The 15,691-nt window shown below is 46.2% G+C and overlaps 2 protein-coding genes across 2 annotated transcripts in view; one reads left to right on the forward strand and one right to left on the reverse strand.

Moving 5' to 3' along the window:
- Positions 1-592: 592 nt before the first annotated feature.
- On the reverse strand, positions 593-10,872 carry MED8 (mediator complex subunit 8). The gene is made up of 7 exons (XM_074152314.1): positions 10,851-10,872; positions 7,559-7,677; positions 6,389-6,533; positions 5,602-5,742; positions 5,097-5,178; positions 4,098-4,346; positions 593-1,067 (listed from the first exon to the last, which is right to left on the reverse strand). The coding sequence occupies exons 1-7, from the start codon at positions 10,854-10,856 to the stop codon at positions 1,003-1,005; spliced, it is 807 nt and encodes a 268-aa protein (XP_074008415.1). The 5' UTR covers positions 10,857-10,872; the 3' UTR covers positions 593-1,002.
- Positions 10,873-10,959: 87 nt separating this feature from the next.
- The window catches only part of SZT2 (SZT2 subunit of KICSTOR complex), a 61,369-nt gene continuing 56,637 nt past the window's right edge, over positions 10,960-15,691 (forward strand). The window contains exons 1-5 of the mRNA XM_074152878.1: positions 10,960-11,009; positions 11,274-11,399; positions 11,570-11,743; positions 12,080-12,250; positions 14,139-14,270. Coding sequence (XP_074008979.1) covers positions 10,980-11,009; positions 11,274-11,399; positions 11,570-11,743; positions 12,080-12,250; positions 14,139-14,270 — 633 coding nt within the window. The 5' untranslated portion in view covers positions 10,960-10,979. The remainder of the gene's footprint in view (positions 11,010-11,273; positions 11,400-11,569; positions 11,744-12,079; positions 12,251-14,138; positions 14,271-15,691) is intronic.

The raw sequence follows: 15,691 nt of genomic DNA on the forward strand, positions 1-15,691 counted from the left end.
GGCATGTGTCCCCACCCTTTATTCTCAGAGGAATCTTTCATTAGGCAGATTATATGTTAGAGCTCAAAGGCAGAAAGTAGAACAGGGATGGCTTCACAATGCCCACTTCCAAAGAGAAATGGGCCAGACCTCACAGCCTGGCCGATTCAGAGGTGCCACAGTACTGAGCAGATTGAAATACCTCTCTGAAGTGACGGATTAATCCCGAAGTAGCTCAGCAACTTTATAGGAGACACAGAAGCGGAGAACTATGGAAGTGAAATCAGATCCAGCTGGGATTTGCAGCAGCATCAGAATACAAAAGCCCTGTGCTTCTGTTCCTGAAATACTGCCTTCTTGCTGTGGGCCTTGTAACAGTCTTTCCCAGTATTTTGCTTTCTGGGGAATAGTCATAATGGGTTTACAATGAACAAGATGTTTACTGCTTATGTTTGTACCCTGCTGACTCACTTTATAACAGCTCTTTACACATAAGCCTGGAGCTCCAGCACTCAGCCTCCAACTTTTCCTGTGTATTTTAGATTGGAGCTGTCCTGTAGCCTTACCCAAAGGAAAATGAGAGTCCTTATGACCTGGGAGATGGACACCTGTGTCTCACAGCATGCATAACGAGGTCTTTATTCAACAAGCGGGAGTAAAGAAAGCAGTGAACAAGCAGAAACAAGGAACAGAGTGCTCTGTGCACATCTTCAGATTCTGTATCAGGAAAGGGTAGTTGTTCTCCAGCCCAGACCTGAAGATGGGATCAATACCAGAAGCGAAGTCCTCTGCTCTGACTGAACAGAGAAGTACTTGTGTCCAGGAGACATGGCCACTAGCAGCTCCACACAAGCCACCCAGCGCTAAATAAAACTCAGAGAAGGGCCTCATAACCCCTATCTCCCTGGATTTGGTGTGTGGATACATGAAGGGACATGGAAGTCCTACAAGGAATCCAGGTGTGGTGGCTGCAGCAGGAACAATGTTGGTAACTGTTGATCCCTGGGTCTGGTTCATCTCAGCTCATCTCTGATATGGATGCATTGAGGCAGATTTGATGTTTGTTTTTATGCCACTTGGCATTTTGCCTGGAGAGAGAAAAAAGAAAAAGCAATGCAAAATCGGCTATATGAGAGGACATTTGCTCAGGAGCATGCAAGACTCACAGCAACCCTGTCTGGGCTTTTCCTTTTCCACTCCAGGTACCACACTAGGCTTACCTGCTACAGCATCTTCCAGCTTCTGACCTAACACAATCAATCTCTTCTACAAATTGGCATTTTTCTGTTGAGAAATTTCCTTGATGATTTCTGTGTCCCCCTGCTATCCCTTCAAATTCTATCCTTGTTCCATCTTAAATAAACCTTTCTCTTTGTCAGGAGGGTCCTACAAAAGTGTGGGACTCCAGTCTTACAGAAGTTGCTGGCAGCAGCACTCACAGAAGTACCCAGGCTGATCTCCACTTTCATTTCAGACAGGCAAACACAAGAACCTGTATCCCCTTCCATGTAGAATTATTTATAGTCAGGGTGTATATTTAAATTACTAAGCCTCTCTCAGATCTCTTAATTTCTCTTAACCACATCCGCCTCTTGGGCATTATTACTCTTTGCTGATACCAATCACACATGGGAGTGTGTTCAAAGATGTTGTACTCGCAGTGTACAGTGCTAGACAAAACTAAATTGATCAGAAAAATAAACAAAAAGTGATTAAAGAGCAGCACAGAGGGATGTTCAAAGAACACTCCTTCAGAAAGTGGAACATGTGTTCAAATTGGAACAGAAAAAAGGACAACTTCTGAAAATTAAAACTGTACTGCAGCAGGACAAGAGAAGATTTGATGAGCAAATGGCTAAAAGAATAAAAATTATTAAACTTTCTCAAACAGATCCAAAGCGGGTCACTGCCTGCAATGAACTGGCAGGCAATCTGATATCACTTCAGTGCTAACTATCAGCAGACAAATGCTATTAGACATTACTCCAAAAGGAAGAGTGAACAGGACTGTACGGTTCACCCACATCTGGAATACTGTGAGTGGTTCTGGTGTTCCCAGTCTTGACAACAACCAGAAAAGGTGCAGGTAAGAGTAACAAGGATGGTCCAAGACATATTTTAATTTTCACACAAAGACATATTAAACAGAATAGGACTCATTAGCTGGGAAGAAAAGAGACAGACAAAGGGAGGAGGGCATGACAGACTTTGGAAAAATGAGAACTAGTATGGAGAAATTAACTGAGGAATGATTATTCACCACTTCTCACAACACGGGCAAAAAGGAAACATGCAATAAAATTATCAGGCAAAAGTTTTAAACATAAAAAGGAAAATTTTTTTAAGCAAAACATGCAATGAAGTTGTGGGACATTGCCATAGGTGTTGTAGAAGTCAAAATTGTAATTCAAAAAGGAACTGCAGAAATTCATGGCTGCTATACCCCCTGGTCTCAAACCAAACTTTGGCTTAAAATCCCTAAACAACAACTGCTGTCAGAACATACCTTGTTCTTATATTCTATCAGCCTTAGCTATGGGCACTATCAAAACCAGGATAGTGCGACTGACCTTTGGCGAAACCCAGTATAGCTGCTCTTATCAAAAGGGAACTTCCCGGTAACACTGGCTGGACAAGTGCTCTTGTTACCAGCGCACTCTGCTTGATGTGCAGAAGCGACTGTCTTCCCATCCTGCAGACAGTGTTTGTGGGTATGCAGCCAGAAATCACAGGTGCCTTCTTTGTTTCCAAATCACAGTGGAAATGACTTTCTAACTCTTACATAAATGCATAATTAACTTAGGATTAATACTGTTGCTCAAGTTCATTTCTGAACAACAGTCATTATACAGGCAAGAAAATACCAATTAGGATATCCGATATCCAAAATCTCAATTAACATGAACATAAGAATGACAGTACAGGGTTAGGCCTGTAGGTCCCCCAGGCCAAACCTATTCCTGACAGCAGAGGACATTTAAGGAGGAATACCAGCACAGGGCAAGCCTGCAGTGATACCTCTGCAGAATACTCCCTCAGCTTCTAACATATTGTGGCTCGGGGACTTGGGAGCCAGAGATGGTATCTCTAGAATTAGCTGTTGACTGATTTTTCATCCAGAAATTTACCTACTTACTTTTCCATCCCATATAAATTTTATCTACTTATCGCACATTTGGCAAGGTGCTCCACGGTGTAATTATTCAGTATTCAGAAAAGTATCTCCCTTTTGTTCTGAATCTACAAGCTGATAGTGCACTTTCATCGATCCTTCTGTACTGTGGAATCAGTGAACAATCATTCCCCATTCACCTGCTATAAACAATTTGGGATGTTATAGGCTTCCATATTTTCTTCTCCCTACCCCAAAGCTGTCCCCAGTAGCAGAGACGAGATCAGAACTGCATATGATAGTGCAGGTGTGGGTGCCCAATGGATTTATACAATGGCCTAATAATATCCTCTGTTTCTCTGTTCCTTTTCTAATAATTCCTAACATTTGGTTTGCATTTTTGTCCCAACTGAACATCCAATTAATGTCTTCACAGAACTGCTACATCATGTATCTATTTCCCAAATACAAGTAACTAGTTCAGGTGTTTGACATGTAATGTCAATATGCCTACGTTTTTCACTTTATATTTAATACAAATGTAATCTACTATTATTAAGTGAAGTCACTTCGTATATGAAATCCTCCTGTCACTCTTTACAGACAGCTTTTGTTTTTTTCTTACCTTAAATAACTCCTCAAACTTTTCAACTTTATTGCCTACCCACACCTAAAATGTGACAGCAAAACCCCCAGCACAGATCCCTGCAAAATGACGCTGTGGTCTCTCTCCATATTGATTCCTATGGCACTAAGTCTGTTACTAAAACGGTATTGCAGTGTGAGTTAAGAAGCTGAAGCTGGATGGCTGGGATCCATTTCAACCTCTGAGCCAATTTTAAGCAGGTATTACTCCACTGTTACAACCTGACTCATGTTATTAAGGCCAGAAAGCAACCTCTTACTCAGTTGTATCTAAAAGGTGACTGGGCATGGATCTCTACATCTGCATTTGTCCTTCTTGCTCCCTGCATTTCAGTTCCTCTCAGATATGCAACTTATTTACCTGGCTGTCCTGCTTGTGCCATCTGCACTCCTGCCAGCATTGGCTGCTGCTGAGCTGGTGCACCCGACATTGGGACCTGCTGCATGCCTGAAGCACCTGCAATGATGGCACCAGCTCCTGGTTGACCTGACTGGACAGATCCTCCAGAGCCAGGGGGTCTCCGGTTTGACAATCCTTTCCCAAAGGCCACAGCTGCTACCAGTGCATTGGTATCTGCTGGATTGAAAGTCTGCTTGTTCTGTCGTAAACCTGTAGAAAAAGAAGTGATTTTGGAGCATTTTAGCAATCAAGTCTAAAAAGTAGCATAGCTTGTCCTGAATTTACTTTTCTGCTATTTTGGGGCATGTAGTAGAGATCAGCCTCTAATAACCTGTCCTACAAAAGTCTCAGCAATGTCAAAGAAGCTGCAAAATCCAGAGTCAGTGGCGACCAAGAGCTTCTCCACTGAGAGCAGGACATATGCTGCTCAGGGAAGGAGGACAGAGGGAGCCAATTCCTCCATGCCCATGAGAATGTTCCCACTAAAGGCTCTTCCATGCTGAATCCTATGGTAGGCAACAAGGACTGAAGCAGCCATCATCTAGACGACGTCACAGAAAAGCCTGCCAAAAAACACATCATGGACTCAGTCTGAACGTAGCTAGGGGATTTCCCTTTCACTGCCACTGCATTTCCACAGCTATTTTTATTAATCCAAGTTGATTGGGATGTTTTCTTGGTAAATACCTACCACCTTCTCAAAGGGGGATATGGCAAAGGGCTGGAATGCATGCTTTCTGCCATACATAGGTCACACAAGTAGAACACATCGCACCCACAGGACCCCTTTTCAAATCAGGGGGCTCCAGGACAGCCAATTTTGCATCTTCTGGAATGATTTCATCTATGCTGCTCATCTGCATTTCCCATGCTTTAGGCCCTCTGATTTACCTATTTGGCCACTACTCTCTCAAGCCTACTGCTTGGACCCTGTAGCTCACTTCCACCTCAGTGACATACCTCCACTTTCAGATTCACGCTCCTCCTTACTGATTTTCTCCAGCAGATTTGAGCACATTTTGTTCAGACTTTGGATCTGTTTCTGCAAAATGAAAACCATCAGAAACCACCAGGATACCCCCAACTCAGTACAAGTCAGCACGGTAAACGAACAAGCTTTCTTTGCCCAGGGTCTGTGTAACCAAACATAAGCATTTTGCAGCAGAGCCTAGAAAAGCCCAGCGCTAATGCATGCAGGAGGGCACTATGGGGATGGGACAGCCTTCGCCTTTCTCCGGCTGGTCTGATGGCACCTCTTGTAAACAGCCAGCGGGCTGGATACCCCTGGTTTGTGAAACTGTGGAGGAAACCAAACCTCAGCTAGGGTCAGCTGGAGAAATCTCAGACAGAAAAGGACACAGCAAAAAAAGAAAACTGTCAGATGGAAGGGTGAAGGAAACGGAGTTAAAGGGCATTTTGTGCCCTAGGACTAAGAAGCAGAAGAATCAAACTCTTCTTCACCTACCTGTGCCACATCAGGGCTAATTCGAGCTGCATCTGTGATCAGCTGCTTCTCCTGCTCCTCCACCTCAGGGTCGGGCTTAGTTCGAAGATGGTCAGGCACGACCTCATGGCTGAACACGGGCACACGTCCTTCTGTCTGCCGCTGCAATAGATGGACAAGGCACACTCAGAGCCTCCTCCTCCAGCCCAGCATTCAGACAGCTCAAGATCAGAGCTGGAACAAGCTAGTAGCATGCTGCGGGGACACCATGATCTGGAGACCATCAGGAAGTTTCAACAATTTGTCTAGGAATTTGCACTGTGCCTGTTTAGTTAGAGCAACCCATGGGGGTCTCTAGTGCAATCTCACCTGCATGACCTTGATCAGTTCAAACATTTTCTCACTCAAGCAGAGAATAAACATTGCCAGCACACACTGGAGGTTCTGTAACACACCCCACGTTGGTCAGACGACAAACAGCAAATCTAGATGCAGATGTCTGACAGAAACAGCACAGCTACAGCAGAGGATGCCAGGAGCTTGCAAGGAGACCTCCCAGTTACACAAGACACTCTCTCTTTCAGCCCCAACATCATGAAAATAACGTATTTATGAACAGGAACACCTCCTGTAAAGTGTATCCAGTGCAAGTGTTTGTAGGTGAAAGCCCCCCAGCAAACCAGCTCCCAGGTTTTCTTTCCCTACACACACAGCTGAGGAACACCAAGCATGAGGAATGCCAAGCTGGAGCAGATACAGAAGCATTTTCTCATACTCCAGGGCCAACACTCAGAGGAAAGTTCCATACCATGATCTCCTCATCGCGGTCTGGAGACAGCACTAGGGGTATGATAACCTGGTTTCGCAATAGCGGGGTCTTCTCATGCTTTAGCACTTTATTCAAGGTGTTCAGCTGCCCTGAGAGCAATGCAAAGCTGTCCAGAACTGAAGGCCTGGGAAAACAAATAAAGAGGACAGGACATGGAAAGAGATGCCTCAGATGGCTTTTATCTCTTCCTCACTCAAATGGCAGAAAAGTGAGGAAATAACACTATTACTGCCCAAATCAGTCTACTCCAGACAGTAAGCAGTAAAACCTAGGGCTGAATGTGCAGGTGTGGACAAATGCCAGTCCCTGCTGCAAACAGCTCAGGGACATTACAAGCAGTACCACTGGAAGGGGCAGTTGTTTGGGATTTCAGTATCATACACGTTGCCTTATCACTAACTCTCCCAGTGCAATTCTAGAGCAAGGTCTGAGAAACAATTTAACTCCTAAGCAGAACAGCCAGGAGAGTCAGTATTTATAGCCTGGCTATCCAGACTAAGTAATAATGAAACAAAATAACTGATAATCTTGTCAAGGAGGCCCCCTTCAGCTGGCTCACTCTGGGGGATTCATTGCCTCACCTGCCTTCTGCAACATTAACTATAACTGTTAACTGCCTGTGAAGCTGCTGCAGTGGCAGACACTGTCTAAGATACTGTATAGTTTATTAAGCTGTAGCTATAACATCTTTATGCTTCATCAGGAAGAAAATGCCACCTTGCACGTCTCTCAAACTCTCTGGTAAAACATGCAGAACTAAAAAAACGCTACAGGTCAGTTTATACCAGAGTCAGAAAAAGCCAGAAAGGTCAAGAAATGCAGAAAGAACCATTGCTCATTTTATAGTGTATGTGGCTTTCTACGATATTTTGTCCAAGAAGCTTCCAGTCACTGCAGATGCAAATCTAGTTCTCATAACGAGTCTAGATTAAAAGGTGTTAGCATGACTCTATTACTATACAGCATGAAACCAATGGATTTCAGCTGGTTTTCTGGTGGAAGACATGTAGTGGTTCCTCCAGCAGAAATGTGAAAAGCAAATTTAAACCTATTGACAACAGGCTAGTGGTTTTTAATTATAGTTTGAGCTGAGTCTGGAACAGCTTCAGCAATGATTGACAGCGCCCCCAGCTCTGTGAGACACCTTACCATGTGAGTCGGTCATACTCGTTCTCCAGCTTGTAGATAAAACTGACCAAGGAGTTCTTCAGGTCGGCCACCTGACTGATGAGTGCCTCCAGGGTCAGCTCCAGCTGCTTCTCCTCTCTCTACAAAAAGGCAAGAAAGACAAGGGATGAGGACAAAGCTTAACACCTTCCCAAGGTGTTGTGGATCCACACATATGCATCCATAGTCCAATCTCTCCAACAGAAAGTCTCCTTTACAGGGAAAGCAAACAGAGACTCTGGAGATCAAAATCCTATGATTTCAAGTTGATCCCTTCCCCTTGGGCCAGAACAGTTAGGCAAGAGACTTATACCTGAGACAAAACCTTGGCTAGCTGTCCTCTTTAAGATCTTGATAAGTGTAGTGAAGACATTATCACTTACATCTGCTTTTTACCACATCAGGAAAAGTCATCAAATTTAGCTCATGCCACCTTTGTGAGCCATTTAAACTAATCCAGCTCAAAGCAGATTAACATTCCCTTAACCTTTTCTGACAGCAGATGTCTTCATCCAAAACAGTCCTTTGCAAAATGAGTATCAGGTCCATGGCTTAAAGACTCCAGTTTCTGCCCTTCACCTCATTCTTTACTTTCTTCCTGCCCAAGTGCCACTTCCAGCTGCTAAAGAAACTGGCAGCTCCCATTCTGCTCGTGCCTCGCTGGCTGCGGGAGACCCTGCCGTGACAGAGACTGGACATACCGACACATGCACACATCACCTCCTGCCTTTTGCTCTGGATTACATCCACCGACATCCCTGGGTGAGGGAGGATGGTGACAGACAAAGTGTCAGGACAGGGGTTCTGTTGCCAAAGACACCAAGGCATATCCTTGACTCTTGCAAAAACCCTTTAGAATCTTATCTACTCTAACTTATTCATACTACAGTATTGCGCAAAATATAATTAAAGTCCCATCCCTAATGAACTGTTCGTGTAAGTCAAGAACTGTACAATAATAATCCCTGAGGAGGGTGGGACAAAGCAGTCAAATAATAGAAAGGGAATGCCGATTGGGAAAGCAGATAGAGTGACTCAGGCTGTTGGCATGCTTGCTATTGAGTTTGTTGTTCTGTTTAAATACACTGGACCGGTGTGACCTTCACTGGAGAGATTACCAGCTATCTTCCATGTTCACAAGCACACAAAATTATTCTATTTTATTTGTAGTCTGAGAAGACTTATAAAGGTTTTTTGTAGTAAAAGTCACTGATCAGACTTCACTTCACTTAACCGCCTTAGAAGAAATGGCTGAGTCAACTTTGTTAAAATTTGATCCCCAGTCCATGGAATGGATTCACGGAGCTGACTGCTGTGTGTTCCACCTTGCGATAAAACCACTCTCCTCCATCGTGTGCGGGGACTAGTCAGTTCCTGTGCAATTAAGAAATGAGTCCACAACTGTTTGGGTGCACTGTGTTTGTGCAAGAAGATTAACTAATGCCTGTTTTACGAGCTGGGCCGGTAGCCAGTGTTTTACTGCAGGGGTGCCAGGCATATGCACCTATGACAATTCACCTGGCGCATTGCCTGTGCTTATTCAAGAAGCCCTCAAGAGGATGAATGAAATCCTGTTGCACACACATTGCTCTTGTGGCGGCAGCAGCGTACTCCAAGCCTCCTTCTTTCGTGGGCTCTCTCCAAAGCTATTAAGAGCTGGAAGCAGATGTAAGCACTGCAAAGCAGGCGTGCAATAAGACTGACCGGTGTTTCCAAGGAATGCTGTGCTTGTTGCAGGCGTATGCTATATTCAAGCGGTGCTTTAAGAAGTTTGTTAGCAATACTAAATTGCCCCAAGGTAGTAAAGATAGGGCTTATGGGAGGAGTTGCGGAAGGACCTCCTGATATGGAGCAACTGAGAGGTAAAGGTGAAATTCAGAGTAGTTAAACGTAAAGCAATGCACGTGGCAAAACAAAGAGGGAAAAAAAAACAATCCTAACTTTCTGTACACAATGACATTCTCTGAGCTGATAACGTTATCACTCAGAAACAAGATCTCAGGATTATCTGAGGGTAACCCATGGAAACATTGGCCCAAAGCTCAAGAAGCAGTCAAGGAAATAAAAGTAATAATAAGATTTATTAAATAATAAGATTTATTAGGAAAGCAACAGAAAACTAAGCATCATCATGTCATCCTAAAAATGAATGCCTCGTTTGCATCTCAAATATTATGTCACTCTTGTCCTCCGACTGAAAAGGGATACAGTAGGATTAGTAGGATATAGTACAATTAAAGGCATCAAGGATGATCAAGAATATTCTTCAGTTCCATAGATGCAGCAATTAAAAACAGAAAAGAAACTGGTACATGCAAGTGACTGAAATGAGGAGAGACAATATAACAAACCCTATCGCCAAGGAATTACAGGATAATCCATTTTCACTGTCTTTTCTGGTAGGAAAACCAGGGGACTTGCATAAAGCCAGCAGGTAGCGGTTTCAAACAAACCAAAGGAGGTGGATCTTTACAGCCCATTAACTTGTCATTAACCTCTGCAACTTTTTTCCATTGGACACCATGGATGCTAAAAGTTCACAGTGCTTCAAAAAGTAACTACATCCTTCTTCCATCAATGAAAATTCATCAAGGCTATTAAACACAAAGGATGTGCAAGCAATAGCTTATACAGAATGACATCAATAGCTAATTTTGCTGTCACAACTTCTTTTGGTCATCAGCTTCTTGGCTAGTGGCAAAGCCAGGCTGCTGGGTAGCCGGACCTTTGGTCTGACGACTCTTACCAAGGGCTGCAGCAAGGGCTGAGAGGAAGAGGTGGACCCAGGTACCTGGACACATGCTCACCCTACAGCCGTGCAGCAAGAGGACGCTGGTGCACAGGAAAGTTGCACCAGCTGCTGGGGGGGCGAGCTCTATCTCCCACCCTTGGGCTGCTTCAACCCAAGGCAGCTTTGAATCCCTGGGGACCTGAGGAGCCGAGGACGGGCAGAAATCACCGCCGCACCCCCGGCCAGGGCCAGGCAAAAGGCGGCAGCAGCGCTGGTCGCCGCCTCAGGACGAGCCCCGCAGAGCTCGGGTCATCCGTGGCAGGAGGCACCGAAACGCGGGGCCCGGCCCCGCAGGCCGCACTGGCCTCCCTCCCGCGGGCAAGGCCCTGACAGCGACCCGGCCAGGCCTGCGGCGCCTCCCCGCCCCACCACCCGCCCGGCCCGCCGCGCTCCCGAGCCCACCCACGCCCCGCTGCCCCCGAACGGGCCGCAGCCGCGCCCGGCCCCGCGCCCGGTCCCGGCCCCGGCGCCGGCGCCCCTCACCTGCATGGCGGCGCCCACCCGTTGCCACGGGAGAGCGGCGCTTCCGGGTCAGCCGCGCGCCGCGATGGGGCGGGGCCAGGCGGGCGCGAGGGCAGAGGTGAGAGGGCGCGGGGCGGGGCTGCGCCAGACATGGCGGCCGCCGAGAGGCCCGACTCGGAGGTAGGACTGAACAGGGCCGGGGGAACTGGGGCTGGACTGGGGGTAGGGTGACCGTGGAGCCGAGGCGGGAGCGAGGTGAGCGGTGGCTGCGGTGCGGGGGACAGGCCCGCGGTGGGGAGCAGGGGGCTGGCCTGGCCTGGCCTGGCCTGTGGGAGAAGACGGGGAGTGCGGGGCTGAAGCAGCCCGGGGGTGAGTGGCGAGGGGTGCTGGCCGGGGTGCCCGCGGAGCCCCGGGGTGACCTGGGCTGCTGTGCTCCCGCTGCAGGTGGAGGAGGCTGGGCACGTCTTCCTGCTGATGAAGAAAGACTATCGTATCTCCCGCAACGTGCGCCTCGCCTGGGTCCTCAGCCGGCTCCATCAGGTCATCTGGGCTGTGCCCGAGCCCGAGCTGGTGAGTCGGTGCCCCGGGGCTGGATGGTGTCACTGCTGCCTGATGTGGCAAGCTGGCTCTGCACCACTCATGAGCAGCTGGACCCTGCAGGAGTTTTTAACCCAGTTCCTTTCTCTGATTCTTCCTTTGGCTCGGCTTGATGTTCTCTCACCATTTACATGTTCTTGTAGGTAAAGTCAGAAAATGAACTTGATGTTCTCAGCATCCTGCCTAATGGGTGGCAGCCAGACGAGCCCGTCCAGCCCAGGCCCTATCTCCTTGTGCCCTCTACACGGGTCACCTTCCTGGCCCGCCAGTACCGATTTGTGATTGAACTTGATCTGAGCCCTTCCACAGGGATTGTGGTAAGTGCAGAAACTGCCTCTTTGGGGTGTTCTGCGTTAAAAGGCTGGACTCATTTCTGTTTGCCGAGAAGGCTTATTCCTCTCTTAACTATTGCAGAAGTCTTGCTTTTCACAGGAGGGAGGCATGCAGTGCTCCTAGGTAGGCAGCTTAATGGCAGATCTCACTTCTCTGCTGAACACTCTATGTTTCACTTTTGTTTATGGGGAGCTGTCATTTGAATCCAACTGCCATTGCAGAAGGATGTTTGCTGTTGTCTGTGCATGGTGAGGCAACCAGCAGTAAGATTAGAAGTCCTAGAAGATGGAAAAAGTTGTTCCCTTACTCTGTTTCCGTAGGATGACTCAACAGGGGAGATAATTTTTGATGAAGTGTTCCATGCCCTTTCCCGATGCTTAGTGGGATTGTTAAGACCCTTTCGTATCCCTGGTTCAGACATTATCTACCAGCCAGAGATCTTCGTCACCATCCAGGCGTATTCCTCCATCATTGGCCTGCAGTCCCATCAGGTAATGCTAAGCCTCTCCCTTGGCATGGCTCAGCGCATGAGCAGCTTGCTGTATGGGCTTCTGGTGAACACAGAGGAAAGTGGGGACATGTGGTAGCTGGGCTCTGCTATCTGTGACACTGCAGACTTGTCTCATTAAAATGTGTAGCCTCGTGTGGTGGGGAAGTGTATTTGAGCAACTTCTCCTTTCTGGGCAGGAAGCGGAGTTTTCTCCCGGGACAGCAGGGCCCAGCAGAGAATGCTGCCCACAGGCAGTCTCAAAGTTGGGACACGGGATATTTCCCTCATGCTCAATGTGTGTTTGTTGTTTTTGTTTTGTTGGTTGTTTTGTTTTGTTTTTTTATTTCTGTTAGCTAATTCTTTTTGGCCTGTTACAGTTAGCTTGAAGCATTCAAGAAGAGCTGGTGTGCCCAAAAGGTTGTCTTCCTGCTCCAACTGTGTAGCAGTGGTTTATACAAAGATAATTGCCTCTTCCTACAAACCTTGCTCTCTTTTTGCACTCGTATGAATATGTTTCTCCTTGCTGGAGAGAGCAGTCAGCACCAGCATTGAGATTATCAATGAGGTTTTACTTGAACCAGGGCAGGTCTATTTAATAAATAGATGTAAATAGATGTCTGGTTTATGGTGCCAGTGTGATTTTTGAAGTTTATCCTTCCTGTATTGGTCCTTTCCACCTCACAGTGTTTTCATATTATTTTCATGTTTCCAGTGGTGTATTTCATGCCTTTGCTAATACCAGGGACAGTGGGTGGTAACAGAATGAGCCTGTTAGTCTATGCTTGTTCTCTGCCTCTCTCTCCTGCACCCACCTCTGCCCAGGCCTTCTGTGAGGCTGCAGCCTTTAATGGTCTGTGCAGTGCTTGAAGAGCGCGACCCTCGCTTTGGTCCATTTTTAGGTCCTACCAAAGTAAGCATAGCAGGAGTTTCTCCATTTGCCAATGATATTTTGTGTGTCATCTTGTCCAGCTATGCTGCAGACGCCATCATGCTTTGCCTCAGTATCTTCCCTATTTACACTAAATTGAGCACTCTGGAGTTGCTACGTTTTTCTTCTATGGATCTCCCTATTGTTTGAGGCCAGGAACTGTAATCTCTGAGTACAGCTGTATAAACTTAATGTTCCTTTGGTGGAGAAAAAGGCATATATGTGCCTCACTCATCCAGGAAAGCCTGTTAATATTGTAATCGTTTACTTTTTTGATATCACTGTGAGGTCTTGCCCATATGAGGTTGAGGGAATGTGGGTAACGTAGCGGACTGTTGAGCTCTTTGTATACACGTTGTATCTTCTTGGCCTCCTGGTTGTGGACAGAGATTGCCTGTACAATGGTGGCGTCTGTAAACACAGGTGTCCTGCCTATCAGCTTGGGGAGTTTCTATGGTGGCAGGCTCCCTCTGTCGCATCACTCAGACTTTTTTGTAAAGGCCAGTCTAATTTTTTCCTTTCTTTATTTCAATTTGCTATTCCTTTATCCAGCCACTTACTGGAAGATAATTGGATTGGTCTATAGGTGAGTTAGATTAGAACAAACAGGCCTTCCTTAGAGACATCAGACCAGAGTTAATGGCTTCTAACAGGGATCCCGCATTGCTTTCTCCTACAACTGCTTATCCTGGAAGAAGGCAAATGAAGTAGAAATTTCCTCCCCAAGAAGGAGATTTCCCAAAGAGTGATGTGGCCGTCTGCTGCCCAGTGCACTGTGGGTGCTATGAGGTGCTGCTGCTCACAGACAGTTGGCCCTGAGCAGGAATAGCGAGAAGAGGCCTGTGCTTTGTCAAGGATGTGTCTGAATTTCACCATGCAGAACTGTGTTCCTGTGTACCATTTTAGGGGCTGGTACTATAAAACCTTAACTTGATGACTGACATGCGTGTCCTTGGGCCAGGTACTATTCCAGGGCTGTCAGCTGGATGAGACAAAGCGAGAGGCCTTTCTGAACCAAGTTTACACGCAGCTATGTGCCTTTGAGAACAAAGTGGCAGAGATGCTCCAGCAACAGTATGAACCCAAACCGCAGGTAAGGATGGTAGAGGTGGTTGGGGTCTCTTGGCTCCCTGGAGACTTGCACTCTGAGGTCCCTCTGGGGTGGCAAGAGGAACAGCAGTGTAGGTTTGGAGAAGGAACAGCTAAGGAGTATGTAAGATTACTTCGTGGGATCCAGTAATAAGACATGAACACTGAGAAAAGCAGAACCACTAAGTGTTTAGAAGGACTGATGAGAATGGTTACCTTCCCCAAGATTATTGTGCGGTAAAGCAGCCTGACCTTTTGTACATCATGGGACAAACTGTAGGATTGTCTCTGAAGAAGATGGTGGGAGAGGTGATTATGCTCGTATTGTTAATCTATAAATAGCTGTGAATATGCCCTTGGCCCCTGTTACATTTCTTTAATGAAAATACTTCCTTGTTACTACAAAAAATGACCGTGAAATTGAATAAACAGCAGGTGCAGCTTCTAATACTTCTACTGCTACATCTGTGGCAGATGCTGTTTAGTAGCCACGGATGTAGGTATCAGCAAGTTAATGATAGCACTATAAAATACAGCTTAGTATGAAATTAAGAGCGAGATTCTGTAGGGATTCAGAATGTCTATGGATTTCTCATCAAGATCATCTCTCCTCATCTTGGAAATTAAGAATGTTACATTGTAATACTGCCATGTTCATGTGGCAGTCACAATCTGATCTGTGGGCACCCTTCTTGCAGTCAAAGGCATTATTGGCCTGGCTGAGGTTATTTAGTCCTTGTTTAGCATTAGAGTTTGTGCAAAAAAAAAAAAAAGTCTCAAAATCAGATGAACAAGAGGCTACTGGTGATCTTTTTCAGTTGCATATCTGAAGTGTTTCAAATCTCCTATTTTAGCTGAAATTTATATCTTTGAATGGAAATATATCTTTGACAGGACTGTCAGTCCTGAAACAGAAAGAAGATTGCAGGAAGTAAATACCTTTACCAGTGTGTCCAACCGGTGTTTTTGCAGTGCTTTGTATGCATTCCTGCTTGCTGCAGTATTTCTCTCATGGTAAACTACCCTATAACTTCTTTCATGCAAATGGGGGAAAGAGACGCGCTTGCAGGCCAGAGGGACTGGCGAGTCCTGCCACAGGCTGTGGGGTGGAGGTGGGAGGCCCCAGGGCAAGGGCAGGGACTGAAACTTTTTTTACTTTTGAAGTTGTGTTAGCTGTATCATTGTCAACAAGTGTCTGAATTTAAGGCATCTGGCAAATTGAAGCGATGGATAGTCAGGTTTTTTGCTCAAAGCCACAGACTGCTCCCATTTGTGCAGAACAGAAGTTTAGTTAGTTCTAATTTTCTTTTCCCAGCTCCAATCATCAGTAGCTTTGCAGGGGAGGGTCTCGCCCATTCTCTGTATTAGCAGTGAAAATGAAGCAATAGTTTATTACAGGGTTGAACTGCCAGAGCTGTCTGGAGA

This window comes from Numenius arquata, chromosome 8 (assembly GCF_964106895.1).
Source record: "Numenius arquata chromosome 8, bNumArq3.hap1.1, whole genome shotgun sequence".
NCBI lineage: Eukaryota > Metazoa > Chordata > Aves > Charadriiformes > Scolopacidae > Numenius > Numenius arquata.

Coding starts and splice junctions, on each gene's coding strand:
- MED8 (XM_074152314.1), bottom strand. Junction 6,534..7,558: donor GAGTATGACCGACTCACATG/GTAAGGTGTCTC, acceptor TTGTTTTCCCAG/GCCTTCAGTTCTGGACAGCT. Junction 1,068..4,097: donor GGCACAAGCAGGACAGCCAG/GTAAATAAGTTG, acceptor TTCTCTCTCCAG/GCAAAATGCCAAGTGGCATA.